The 15,621-nt window shown below is 39.2% G+C and overlaps 1 protein-coding gene across 1 annotated transcript in view; it reads left to right on the forward strand.

Annotated features, from left to right (window-relative positions):
• The window catches only part of arhgap9 (Rho GTPase activating protein 9), a 102,902-nt gene that overhangs the window by 62,701 nt on the left and 24,580 nt on the right, over positions 1-15,621 (forward strand). The window contains 8 exon segments of the mRNA XM_056460674.1: positions 3,695-3,853; positions 4,246-4,314; positions 8,537-8,598; positions 10,627-10,714; positions 11,942-12,019; positions 12,021-12,038; positions 13,040-13,138; positions 14,337-14,454. Of these exon segments, the coding sequence (XP_056316649.1) occupies positions 3,695-3,853; positions 4,246-4,314; positions 8,537-8,598; positions 10,627-10,714; positions 11,942-12,019; positions 12,021-12,038; positions 13,040-13,138; positions 14,337-14,454 (691 nt within the window).

Raw genomic sequence — 15,621 nt, forward strand, 5'->3', positions numbered from 1 at the left:
TGAAGCTGACACCTCGTGTGAATGGGGCATTAGTGGGAGCTCTGCTCATTGCAAGCTCTCTCTGCCTCAGCACTAGACACCGCGCCAAAGCTCAGTTTGATTTTCTCAGTTGCCACTCTAAAGGTAAACGAGCTAACGCTAACTTGTCAAGCCGGATAACGAGTAAAAAGAGACTTTACGGTCCTCACTTCAAAACAGAACAAAAGTAGGATTCTGTAGTGTTTTACCCAGGTGTTGAACTCCCTTCCTGCTCATCTAAGGCACTGAACTCTGTGTCAGTGCGCGAGAGATGGAGAGAGACCGTGTTCACTCCGCTCCGCGCTGAACTAAATTGTTTTAATAATCAAACGTCTCCGTGTCGCGCGACACAACAAATTCATTGAAATTATAATCGATTATGAAATTCGTTGCCAACACTTTTAGTAATCAATTTTTATTGATTTAATCGATTCATTGTTGCAGCCCTAAATTTGACATTATGATATCTGTAGAAACCCTGTATATGCTTTAGCGCCAAAACAATCCATTAAACTGTTTTCACGGTTTCAGTTTAATTCATTAAGGAAGCGCGGGCTGTGAAGCAGCATGAGCTGGACAGTCTTTATTAACTATTCGCAGCACTGATAGTATTCTTAGATTACCTCAGAAGAATGAACTCGACCTGAAGGATGAGAGAGCTCAGAAACTCGTTGTGAGAACGGAGATGCTCACCGCATGTCTCGCCGTGATGCAGGATTTACAAAATGAGAGTGTAAAAAGGCCTATTCATGCCAGTCTGTCAGATAAAATTGGTTGAAACACCCACGGATATAACGGAGATCTGTGCATAACAGGGTTTTTTATGCGTCCCGCAATATGCGATATCTGCACACACTTGATAATGTAATGCATGGACGCGTCTCACAGCGCAAAGCATAACTTACCCTTTAAATGTCCACGCTTAATCAGTCCTCGATAAAGTCTATCGATTAAAGGATTATTGACAATCAATCGATCATCAATTAATCGTTAGCATAGGATAGCATAGTTAGCAAGGATATTTCACCCTAAATTCACCATGCTCCCTATTAAAAGGAGAGTTCATCCAAAACTGTCACCATTAACTCAGCCTTTTATTTCTTCCAAACTTGTTTTATATTTTTTCTGATGTTGATCAATAATATCCTGAAGGTAATGTCTTTTGTTGTTGAAAGCTTGAACAGTAAATGCTGAATTAAAATTCTTTTGTTTATTATTTTATTATTGTCAGACAGCTGAAACATTTCACAAAATGTGTTAAATCAGCTGCACAAAGCGATTGGCATGCTGAAAATCCTGTAAAATTAATAGATATAAAGATTTGACATTCATCGTGATAATTATCGATATTGACTGACATGAAAAAAATGATTGTGATCATATCGCCCAGCTCTGATTCATATAGAAGTTATTGATGTGTTTACATTATTAATGCAGCTCTGCATTTACATTAAAAACCCACAAATCAATCTTAATAACTGAAGCATTTTAACCTTTCTTTCAATATATTCACTATACAAATTGTATTTTTAATGTATGTGTAATTATTTATTTATTTATATTTGTATTTCTGCCATTGTACAGGTAAAACAAATGAATAAATAATAAGTAAATACATCTTATTTTTCTTTACATTTTTTGTAAATTGTCTTTTTTTTTGTAAATCATGTTAAAATTTCACTTATATCTGATGTTTATTTGTATATAAAATATATAAACACAAACATTTAAGTATATTTATTAGTAGATTTTTCCTGGCAAAATATATAAATGATGAAAAATGACAATATTTTTTATGCGTCAATATAATCGCTATGCAATAATTTAAAGTTTGTGTTTTTCTTAACTAAAGTAAAGCAGAACAGAGTAAAGAAGCAATGTATATGAAAGTGAGTGCCTGGGTTTATGTTGTTGAATGTTTTTGGCTGTTTGCATGTGATCCAGCATAATCCGCAGCATATGGAGGAATCACAGGCCTCTGCGGGGGTTTGAGGCTGTCTGATAAGCTGATTTTGAGCAGATACTACAGTAAACCAGATTGCTAATTGAGTTGAGTGCTTTGAGGATGGATAATTAAAAAGAACAGTACTGGAATCAGGAGAGACGGGCGTAATGCTAGAGGAGAGATTGGATTGAATGTCTTCTAGTCTACACTGTAACAAATATCGGTTAAAGAACAGTTGTCGAATTTTGTGATTTGTTTTCTGTGTATTTGTTGTGGTGAACTGCATTATGGGATGTTGATCTCTGCTCTGTGGACTTTTGATGGTGATAAGTCAACTCTACAGTTGAACAAAGAGACTTTTATTGACATTTTAGTGGTTTGAAATAATATAATGAATAAGAAATAATATCTAGAGAAATAAGTCTGTGAAATATCTATCTATCTATCTATCTATCTATCTATCTATCTATCTATCTATCTATCTATCTATCTATCTGTCTGTCTGTCTGTCTGTCTGTCTGTCTGCCTGCCTGCCTGCCTGCCTGCCTGCCTGCCTGCCTGCCTGCCTGCCTGCCTGCCTGCCTGTCTGTCTATCCATCTATCGATTTATCTATCTGCCTATCCATCCATCTATCTGTCTGCCTATCCATCCATCCATCTATCTATCTGTCTATCCATCCATCCATCTATCTATCTGCCTATCCATCCATCCATCTATCTATCTGCCTATCCATCCATCCATCTGCCTATCCATCCATCCATCCATCCATCAGGAAATTTTCACAGTATGTCTGATAATATTTTTTCTTCTGGAGAAAGTCTTAATTGTTTTATTTCAGCTAGAATAAAAGCAGTTTTTAATAGTTTAAACACCATTTTAAGGTCAATATTATTAGCCCCTTTAAGCTATATTTGTTTTCAATAGTCTCCAGAACAAACCATCATTATACAATAACTTGCCTAATTACCCTAACCTGCCTAGTTAACCTAATTAACCTAGTTAAGCCTTTAAATGTGACTTTAAGCTGTATAGAAGTGTCTTGAAGAATATCTAGTCTAATATTATTTACTGTCATCATGACAAAGAGAAAATAAATCAGTTATTAGAGATGAGTTATTAACACTATTATGTGCAGAAATGTGTTGGAGAAATCTGCTCTCCGTTAAACAGAAATTGGGGAATAAATAAACACAGGGCTAATACTTATGACTTCAACTATATATCCAGTGCTGGTCAGGAGTTGAGTCCTCACAGATCTCTCTTTTACACACATATTCTACTTTACAGTGATATATCTGTGCATATATATTAGATTAGTTAGTAGCGAAGACAAAACTGATCAACTAATCCAACACAAATAACTGAAGATCACAGTCCAAAAATGACTGCACACAAATTAGTATGTTGGGGAAAATATTAAGGAAAATTTGAGTAAACAGGAAAAAATAATTCCATTTAGCTTGATCTTCATTGTTTTCTTGGTAATAACCTGCACTTGTTAGTATTTAAATGTGTTTTCTTTCAGTTTCTAAAGATGTTCGATGAGCAAACTCTTATTTTAATGGATATAACTGATTAATTCTTTAAATGCATCAAATATTATTGACCATATTCACTGAGAAATGGATAGAAATGTTCATTTTCTAAAGGGATGTGCTCATTTTCATGCTGATCACTGTATACATCACGTATAATTGAATGTCTTACCTGAAGTGTGTGTGTGCGCACAGAGTATGCAGCGTGCGGTCTCCTCTGATGCACTAAGCTCCGCCTCCACCATGTTTGATGACACGCCCTGTAGAAACTCCGCCTTGTCAGGGGGTGTATCTCACATGAGCCACTCCTACTCCATGATGCTGCCGTCACAGAGAACACCTGCAAACGGAAAGGTAAGAGAAACTCAGACACACACATCATCTTTAGTCATTCATTCATCTTCAGTTAGTCCCTTATTCATCAGGGGTCGCCACAGTGGAATGAACCGCCTACTATTCTATCATATGTTTCACGCAGCGGATGTCTTTCCAGCTGTAACCCAGTACTGGGAAACACCCATACACACTCATTCACACACACACTCATACACTACGGCTAATTTAGTTCATCAGTTCCCCTATAGTGCATGTGTTTGGACTCTTGGGGAAACCCACGCCAACATTGCTTCATGGCAGTGGTTATTTAAAGGTACAGTAGCACAGAAAAGAGGAATCTAAATCATGTCAGGCATTAATAAAGCATGTATTTGTAATATTTAGCACACTGTGTCATATTTTCCATGCAGTCGGACTACAGGCTGGTGGTGGAGCCGCCGTCATCAGACAGCTCACCCGACAGTGAAGGAGTGACGCCGGTGAGCTCATTTAATCCATCACACTTCACCTTTTATACTTCCCTTCATATTTCTATTTTTTTTTTTTTTTTTTTTTTTTATTGTATGCCCATATTCACAAAACATTAACATCAAAATGTTTTAACATTAAAGAGAATGTACAGTCTTGAGAGTGAAAGTAACAGAGAAATTAATGTAAAAAAAATATATAAATAAATAGGTGAAGAATAATTAAAAGTACAATTACATCATCTTAGAGTAGTCTTTAAGTGTAGGTTATAACAAAGAGTGTAAATGAATGTCAAGGATGTTGTATTAACTTAAGAGAGCTCTTTTATGTACTCCCAAAGGGGAGACCAAATTGACCAAAATCTATCAGATTTTTCATGTTTGTCATAGGTAAGTTTTTCTAATGGTAGCCATGTAGCAATCTGTGATATCCACATTTTAAAAGATGGAGCTTGTGATGCAGACCAGAGTAGCAAAATACATTTTTTAGCTAAATATACCGATACAATAAATAACTGGAATGCATCTTTTTTAAACAGATTATTTGCATTAAGATTCAATAAGTACAGAGCTGGGGTCATGTCAAAATTAAGCTTAAGAATATTTTCCAGTACCTTATGTATTTTCTTCCAGAATGGCAAAATTTTGTCACAGTCCCAAAAACTATGAATGAATGTACCTTTATCTTTTTTACATTTAAAACACAGGTCTGTGGCATTGGCAAACATTTTCTTAATACGTATTGGAGTAAAGTAGATCCTATTAAAAAATTTAAAATTAAGCTCATGGATCCCAAGAGAGGTACACTTCGGATATATATTATCACATACAATTTTCCAGTCATTTTCTTCAATAGTTTGACCAATATCCTTCTCCCAAACATCTTTAAGTCCTAGCCAGGCAGAAGTGCAATTGTTAGACAAAGTGTCATAAATCCTTGTTATTAATCCTTTTAAACAAGCTGAATTCAGTAAAAAATATTCAATCTCTGTTGTTTTGGATCTCAGCTCTCCTTTGTCCAACTTTGGTTTTAAAAAATGTCGTAATTGTAGATATTTATAAAAATTGGATTTTGGAACGTTATATTGATCTACAATCTGTTGGAAAGATTTTATGGTGCCTTCTGAAAGTAAGCAAGATATTTGAGAGATGCCCAGTTCCCGCCATGCTGAAAAAACAGTGTTTTGCAATGTTAAAGGCATATCAGGATTGAAAGAAAGTGGGGAGAACAGGGAGAAAGGGGTGGAGATTCCTATATGTGTCTTTACATCTTTCCAAGTTCTAAGAGTATTTGATATGACAAAATGTTCAGAAATCTTTTTTAGTTTAATATAATTCTTAACAAATGGTAAATATTTAATTGGTAAAGGGGAGCAAGCTGTTTCTTCCATTTTAAACCAAATAGAGTTAGTCCTCTCATTACACCAGCTAATCATGTTTTTTATTTGGGCTGCCCAATAATACAACTGGAGATTTGGCAAGCCTATTCCACCCCTGTCTTTAGGCTTCATTAATTTAGAAATTTTAATACGCGGTCTTTTATTGTTCCAGATAAACTTTGAGATGTGTTTATTAAGATCTTTGAAAAATGAATTTGCTAAGTAGCTCGGTATGGACTGGAATAAATATAAGAATTTAGGAAGTACATTCATTTTTATTACATTTATTCTTCCTAGAAATGAGATTGGGAGTGAACACCATGTTTTCAGATTAAGTTTGAGTTTTTCTATAAGAGGTGTATAATTATGTTTAACAAGGTCTTTAAGTGAAGATGTGACATGGATTCCTAGATATCTAAAGCCAGTTTCTGATAATTTGAATGGGGAAATTAATTTTATATGTTCCAAAGAAGGGGTGTTTAAGGGTAAAGCTATGGATTTGGAAAGATTTATTCTGTAACCAGATAAACTACTGTAGTGTGAGATGCATTCCAGCAATGCTGGAATAGACTGCTCTGGTTTGGACATAAATATGAGCACATCATCTGCATAAAGTGAGGTACGATGATCTTCCCCTCCTATTAAAATACCGTGGAAATTTCGGTTTTGTCTGATGATTTCTGCTAGGGGTTCGATAACTAAAGCGAAAAGCAAAGGTGTCATATTTCTATTTAATTTCAAGAGTTCACACTTAGCTGATGATTGACTATAAAGTTTGTTTGGCATGCCGTCCCAAGAGAGAGCCCTGAGATCCTCGAGTCCTGGGCTCCCTCCCATTTGCAGAGCGAGAGTGGAGTTTGAGCTCAGGTAGATCTTGATGAACTCCCCCCACCTTATTTCTGGCTAATGGCAGATATAGGATGGCTGAGGAGAGGTGTACTTGCTAAGAGCTTGGCTATGATATCACTTTGGTATGTTCAATTTCTTTAGGTTGCATTTTTTTTGGACTGTGGGAGGAAACCGGAGAACTCATCCGAGTATAGGGAGAACGAGCAAACTCCACACAGAAATGTCATCTGGTTTAGAAGGGACTTTTATCTAATAGGAAACATTCTTGCTGTGAGGCAACAGTGCTAATCACTGGGCCGCTGTGCTGCCCATCTGGAAAGGAGGGGGAGTAGGGGTGGGTAAAGGGGGGATTCTTCAAGACGAAGATATTGAGATAAGAGAACTCTGGTTATTTATAGTTAGGAATCATCTGATTGGATAATCAAGCATGAGCTGATGCGGGACCAGCTGAGAACAATCATAAGCATGTGATCCTCTGGGAATTAAAGGTTTAAGTAGATCATTACTGCTCAGAGAAATATGTTTGTATAAAAAGGATCAGTTCACTTCCAGAATGAACGTTTCCTGATCATTTACTTTATTTTTTCCTGATGACTATTTTAGTTGACTTCATTCTCAACTTAATTCTGCCATTTTACAGGCAAATTAAATAAAGATGTAACAATTTAATATATTTAAATAAAATCTTGCACCAAAAATATTTTTACAATAATTATTACCTTTCAAGTATGTTTTTTTTGTGTAAAATCATTTTTGTAGTTAGATTTTTACTGCGTTTATCTATTTATTTATAAAAAAAAGATTGCATATGAGCAAAATACAAATATTTAAGCATTAAAGTTGTCTAGGTAAAATAAATAAATTAATTAAAAAGTAGCTGCACGGTGGCACAGTGGGTAGCACGTTCGCCTCAAACCCCGGCTGGGTCAGTTGGTGTTTCTGTGTGGAGTTTGCATGTTCTCCCTGTGTTGGCGTGGATTTCGTCCGGGTGCTCCTCTTTCCCCCACAAATCCAAAGACACGCAGTATAGATAGGCTAAATTTGGGTAGGCTAAATTGTTTGTATTGTATGTGTGTGAATGAGTGTGTATGGATGTTTCCCAGCGATGGGTTGCAGCTGGAAGGGCATCCGCTGCGTAAAACATGTGCTGGATAGGTTGGCGGTTCATTCCGCTGTGGCGACCGCTGATTAATAAAGGGAGTAAGCCGAAAAGAAAATGAATGAATGAATGAATAGCATTAAAGTTTTCTAGGTAAATAAATAAATTTAAAAAGATATTGTTTATTCAAATAATTTTAAATATTATTTTTTTACTTATATCTTGCATTTATTTATATAAAAAAACAATTAAGAGTAAAATATAAATGTTTAAGTATATTTAGCAAAATAACAATTGTAATCTTTTCTTCCTTGCATTTAAAAACAACACAACATTATTTTATAATATTGATTTCTTGATTATTAATGCAGAATAAGAGTATAGTTCAGACATATCAGCCTAGAAAACAGCAACTTTAAATAGGAAAATTCATGTTTGAGCGAGATGCTAACGGTCTAATCTGATTCAATGATCTATGCTAAGCTAAGCTAAAAGTCAATGCAGGTCAATGGGGCAAAAACAGACACCAACATAACCAAAGGGGAGTCAATTTAAACAGTACACATGGGTTAATGAATCCATAAACAGCCATTCACACAAAGGGTTCAATCCAGATCAGCTGTGATGATGGTCACTGTGAAGCATTTACATCAGGGGTGGCCAAACTCTGTCCTGGTGGGCCGGTGTCCTGCAGATTTAAGCCCCAACTTGCCTCAACACACCTGCAAGGATGTTTCTAGAAGGCCTAGGAAGAGTTTGATTAGCTGGCCCAGGTGTGTCTGATTGGGATTGGAATTAAACTTTGCAGGACACCGGCCCTCCAGGACCGAGTTTAGACACCACTGGTTTACACTAAAGACCAACATTGACCCATTGTGTGTGTGTGTGCGTGTGTGTGTGTGTGCAGGAACTGGAGAAGGCCGGCCTGCTCAACAAAACCAAGATAGCAGAAGGAGGCAGGAAACTGAGGTGAGCTTATCTACACACATACACACTTATACACTTATACGCAGGCACACAGACACATACACACAGACATATACACATACACATGCACTTGCAGGTACACACACATGCACGCACACACATGCACAGACACACATACACATACACATGCACTTGCAGGTACACACACATGCACACACACCCACACACATGCACACAGACACATATACACACACACACATGCACATGCAGATGAACATAGACATGCACACACACATACTCTCACACACATATACCCTCACACACACACACACACACACACACACACACGATTTTTGTCTCACACACACAGACCCTCACACACTCTTGAACTTTTTCTCTCTCGCATACACACACACTTTCTCTTTCACACACCCTCACTACCTCATTCTTGCGCACATACACACACACCTTGACCTTAAACACACTCTTGATTGTAATAATAAGAGTCACCACAGATGGTTGGAGATTAGAGCCAGAATTAGTCCATTTCTACAGAAAAACAGCGTCTTAAGGCGAGATGGAGTGCAGAGATACAGTACAGTGCAGAAGAAATGTGGTGTATTCTGGTACATTGACATGATTTCCATGTTATCAGCAAAAAAACACCTACACATAGTGAAGTTTAGAAATGCTAAAAACTTGAAGCAGTTCAGTGGTGTGTACTTTATTTACTCACCGGCCACTTTATTAGGTACACCTCACTAGTACTGGGTTGGACCCATTTTGCCTTCAAAACTGCCTTAATCCTTTGTGTCGTAGATTCAATGAGGTGATATTGCTCCATATTGACATGACAGCATCACACAGTTGCTGCAGATTTGTCGGCTGCACATACATGATGCCAATCTCCCGTTCCACCACATCCCAAAGGTGCTCTATTGGATTGAGCTCTGGTGACTGTGGAGGCCATTTGAGTACAGTGAACTCATTGTCATGTTCAACAAACCAGTATGAGATGATTGGTGCTTTATGACATGGTGCGTTATCCTGCTGGAAGTAGCCATCAGAAGATGGAGACACTGTGGTCATAAAGGGATGGACATGGTCAGCAACAATACTCAGGTAGGCTGTGGTGTTGACACCATGCTCAATTGGTACTAATGGACCCAAAGTGTGTCAAGAAAATCTCCCCCATACCATTACACCACCATCACCAGCCTGAACCGCTGATACAAGGCAGGATGGATCCATGCTTTCATGTTGTTGAGGCCAAATTCTGCCCCGAGCATCCGAATGTGGCAGCAGAAATGGAGACTCATCAGACCAGGCAACGTTTCTCCAATCTTCTATTGTCCAGTTTTGGTGAGCCTGTGTGAATTGTAGCCTCAGTTTCCTGTTCTTAGCTGACAGGAGCGGCACCCGGTGTGGTCTTCTGCTGCTGTAGCCCATCCGCCTCAAGGTTGGACGTGTTGTGTGTTCAGAGATGCTCTTCTGCAGACCTCGGTTGTAACGAGTGCTTATTTGAGTTACTGTTGCCTTTCTATCAGCTGGAACCAGTCTGGCCATTCTCCTCTGACCTCTGGCATCAACAAGGCATTTGCGCCCACAGAACTGCCGCTCACTGGATATTTCCTCTTTGTCAGACCATTCTCTGTAAACCCTAGAGATGGTTGCGCGTGAAAATCCCAGTAGATCAGCAGTTTCTGAAATACTCAGAGCAGCCCGTCTGGCAGCAACAACCATGCCACGTTTAAAGTCACTTAAATCCCCTTTCTTCCCCATTCTGATGCTCGCTTTGAACTGCAGCAGATCGTCTTGACCATGTCTACATGCCTAAATGTGTTGAGCTGCTGCCATGTGATTGGCTGATTAGAAATCTGTGTTAACAAGCAATTGGCAGGTGTACCTAATAAAGTGGCCGGTGAGTGTATTTTAGGCTATGGAATAAATCATATTAAAACATGAATCATGATTTTGAATGACAGAATGTTCACTATTATACATTAATGTTCATTATTATCATACCTTAAGCAAAAATGACGTCCTTCACATTATCGTGTGTGTTTTCAGGAAAAACTGGAACCCATCGTGGGTGGTTCTGGTGGGAAACAGTCTGGTGTTCTTCAAAGACCCGAAAAGCCAGAATCCTGAGAGCTGGGTGAGAATAACAGGGAACATCAAACATCATTTGTATATTCAAATATACAGCTGAAGTCAGAATTATTGGCCGTCCTGTGAATTTCTTTATCAAATATTTCCCATATGATGTGTAACAGATTCAGGATTTTTTCACAGTATTTCCTATTATATTTTATCCTGTGGAGAAAGTCTTAATTGTTTTATTTCGGCAAAAAATTAAAGCAGTTTTTAATTGTATTTAAGCCATTTTAAGGTCAATATTATTAGCCCCCTTAAGCAATATTAGTTTTGGATTGTCTCCAGAACAAACCACTGTTATACAGTGACTTGCCTAATTTCCCTAACTTTACCCTAATTAACCTAGTTAAGCCTTTAAATGTCACTTTAAGCTGTATAGAAGTGACTTGAAGAATATCTAGTCTAATATTATTTACTGTCATCATGACAAAGAGAAAATAAATCAGTTATTAGAGATGAGTTATTAACACTATTATGATTAGAAATGTATTGAAAAAAAAATCTTAACAATAAACAGAAATTGGGGGAAAATATAGACAGGGAGGCTATAGACCTCATGGATCAACAGATACGAAGAGATGATGCCAACCATAGAGGACTTCTAGAGGTCTCCATAATCCTGGACCAGGCCGTATCCTGAGATGATGCTGTGGTGGTCATGAGGAGTGGAGAGACTGATTCCTGAAAGGCCCCAGTGACAGACGAGTCTCTGCATTGATTTCGTAGGCCAGCATGATTACCCACCGGTGACCTATTCACACCTGCTGCTTCTTCACAGTGGACGTCCAGCGTTTTCCAGCCTCCGGTGCCTAGACTGTGGCTCTGCACAAGAAGTTCGGCCAGAGACGAAATGGTCGTGCCCAACTGAGCCTGGTTTCTCTTAAGTTTTTTCCTTCACTTTGGTCAATTGGTGATGTTTGTTCCTCCACTGTCGCAACTGGCTTGCTTGGTTTGAGACTTGTGGAGCTGTGCATGGATGGATTTGCTCTTCAGTGTTTGGATTTTCAGCAGTGAAAATTAAACCCCACTGAACTGAACTGAACTTCTACTCTGAAAACTGGACTGACACAGTTTACATTTACTAGAACTTCTGTGTTCAGCTGCTGTGACACAATCTACATTGTAAAAGCGCTAGAGAAAGACAGATGAATTGTTGCTAATAATTCAGAAGGGCTAATAATTGTAACTTCAATTGAATGTGTGTGTTTTAATGTGTGTTTATATGCAGAAACCGGGGAACAGTCGTCCAGAGAGCAGCGTGGATCTGAGAGGAGCTCAGCTTCAGTGGGCCAATGATCTGTCCAGCAAAAAAAAACGTCTTTAAGGTGACCAAGAGACACAAAAGATGGAGAAATGAGACTTCAAATAAGCTCATATGTGTATGAGATAATGTACATCCAGCCGGAGGTTATCACCGAATAAAACCTGACAGGAATATCAGCAGCTGTTGTAGACGACTAAAGGCAATAGCAACCGGCTGGATGTACATTATCCTGATTATTGCACAGCTACTGGCCTCAAAACTAGCTATTAGACACAAAACACTGATCTGATATGTATATATGCAGTTCAAGCTGCAACCTAGTACTGGAAAACACCCTCACACTCATTCACACACTCATACACTACGGCCAATTTAGTTCATCAATTCCCCTATAGCGCATGTGTTTGGACTGTGGGGGAAACCGGAGCACCCGGAGGAAACCCACGCCAACACTGGGAGAACATGCAAACACACACAGAAACGCCAACTGGTCCAGCCGGGACTCGAACCAGCAACCTTCTTGCTGTGAGGCCACAGTGCTAACCACTGAGCCACCATGCCACCCCCTTAATTCGGACTTTAAATATTGAAATAGTTGAATCTCTAGCAAATACTGCACTATCCAAACACAGCAGAAATCAGTTGAAGGCTTATTTAATCAACATGTAGGTGTGGTGTAAATCTCAATTTCACTTGTGACTGGTCTTCTTGTCCAGTGTCATATATATATATACATATACATATATTGTTGTATTGTAATGTAGATTATATTTGTATTATCCAGTTGAACCTGGATTAAATTGATTACGTTTGTAATGTCAGGATCGACCAATCAGAATCAAGTATTCCAGAGAGTCACGTAATGAGCAAGGAAACTAAAATTAAAGAAAGCTTCAGATACTGTATCAATAATGAAGTGGTTGTATGTTACTGTGTGTGTGTGTGTGTGTGTGTGTGTGTGTTGTGGTAACATTCAGCATGCAGTTCCTCCTTTACTTCCTCTGTTATAAATTTAAATGTTGAATATGGAAGAAGTTTTGTGTGTGTTTTATGGTCACGTAGTTGAGGACGATTACAGGAAATGAGTTCTTGCTGCAGTCGGAGACGGACTCCCTCATTAGAGAATGGTACAGAACCATCCAGAGCGTCATCGACAGACTGGTGAGGCTCAAAAACAAACACAAACACACAATACATATACAATACACACAAACCCACTCAGACAAACTCCCAATACACATGCACAAAAACATAAACTCACAATATATACACACACACACACACACACACACACACACACACACACACACACAATACACACACATGCATACTTACAATACACACAAACCCACTCAGACAAACTCAAAACACCCAGGCAACAGCTTAGTAACCACATACAACACCATATCAACAGCCTAGTAACCACTCAGAACACCTTAGCTACAGCAACAGTCTAGCAATATCCCACAACAGCCTAGCAACTACCTAGATCACCCAAACAACCACATTGCAACACTTTAGCAACCACCTAGAAACCATTCAAAGAACCCAAGCAACTGCATAGTAACCACCTACAACACATTAGCAACCACCCAGAACACCTTAGCTACAGCAACAGCCTTGCAATGGCCCAGAACAGTCAACCACCTGGATTACTCCAGCAATCACACTGCAACACCTTAGCAACCACCTAGAAAACACTCAAAACACCCAGGCAACAGCTTAGTAACCACATACAACACCATATCAACAGCCTAGTAACCACCCAGAACACCTTAGCTACAGCAACAGTCTAGCAATATCCCACAACAGCCTAGCAACTACCTAGATCACCCAAACAACCACATTGCAACACTTTAGCAACCACCTAGAAACCATTCAAAGAACCCAAGCAACTGCATAGTAACCACCTACAACACATTAGCAACCACCCAGAACACCTTAGCTACAGCAACAGCCTAGCAATGGCCCAGAACAGTCTAGCAATCACCTGAATTACTCCAGCCACCACACTGCAACACCTTAGCAACCACCTAGAAAACACTCAAAACACCCAGGCAACAGCTTAGTAACCACATACAACACCATATCAACAGCCTAGTAACCACTCAGAACACCTTAGCTACAGCAACAGTCTAGCAATATCCCACAACAGCCTAGCAACTACCTAGATCACCCAAACAACCACATTGCAACACTAGCAACCACCTAGAAACCATTCAAAGCACCCAAGCAACAGTATAGTAACCACAAACAACACCTTAACAACTGCCTAGCAACCATTTTTACTGGCATTTTGATCAATGAAAAGTCAGATGCTAAATGTGTTTTCTGGAATGTTTGCTGGTGCGCTGTGCAGGATAAAGAGAATCCTCTGGATAATGTGCTGCTGTATTCTCTGAGGAGAGCCGGGTCTGTCGAGTTGTTGGATCACAGCGGAGACGAGGACGAGATGCGAGGAGGAATCAAGGCGTCACGTAAGTCTGACCCAGGGTTTGTACTGGTGCTGGAAGTACTTCAAAATCTTGAATGTAAATCTAGTGCCTTCAAGGACTGAAAGTGTGTAGATTTTGGATAAACTGCTTGAAAACACAATCGTTAAAGAAAGTTTCCACCCATTCTTGTCTTATCTCGAAAAATATTTTGATCCACTTTAAAAGTTGACTACTGTATATATGTAAGTTACTGTTACTAGGGGTGTCAAAATTAATTGTTTCTTCGGTGCACCGCAATTCAGACGCGGACAATTCGGTATCGGTTCAGTAATAATCATAACCGGTTATTATGTACTGACGTCATTTATGTTGCCGCAGCTTACTATGGCGAGGGAGGCGAGCGCGAGTATTTACAAAGCTATAACTACTTAAAAACGCAGAAGCTGTGCACAATTTCAGTGTGTGTGTGTGTGTTTGCTGGACAGGCCTTCACTGCAGGGCCATGCACAGGGGGGTTGCTCGGTGGCTAGAGCCACTGCCTCTTTGCCCTCATTGGTTGAGGTGCCCCTCTTGCTCAATCGACCAATCCCACCACACCCCGCTCTTCACTTTGCGATCGCACCCAACTGCCCCCTCTCCCCCCGGTCTTCACTTTGTGGCAAACACCCACCCCACCACCCCTGCTCTTCACTTTGCGATCGCCCTCAACAGCCCCCTCCTCCTGCTCTTCATTTTGCCACGTGTCAACCGTGGATCAGCTGTGATCTGTGAAGAGTGCCAGCGCGTAAGAGCCAATCACAGCCCTTTCTGTTGAGCGCGTGACCAATCAAAGAAGAGAACTTGGTAGACAAGGCTCAGAAAGCGAGCAGGATATCTGTATTTGTTTATTTGCTATAAATGCTTGTGTTGTTCATAGGCACAGTTTATATATCTGACTGTTTGTATTAAAGAACAAAATTGTATTACAAATATTATATAAATATATTTATACATTTTAGAATTTCTGTGCTGTGAAGAAAATATAAAACTGTGTATGGAAAACATCGTCAATGCAACGTGATGCATGAAGATATCGAATTAAACTGAATCGATGAGATGATAATCGAACCCGAACCGTGAGACCAGGGTTTACACCATAAGTTACCACAGGTGTAAATTGACGGAAGCTTTAAAATGCTGACGTCTGTGTTTCAGATCGCAGAACTGACT

Source organism: Danio aesculapii, chromosome 6, assembly GCF_903798145.1.
Source record: "Danio aesculapii chromosome 6, fDanAes4.1, whole genome shotgun sequence".
In the NCBI taxonomy this organism is placed as follows: domain Eukaryota; kingdom Metazoa; phylum Chordata; class Actinopteri; order Cypriniformes; family Danionidae; genus Danio; species Danio aesculapii.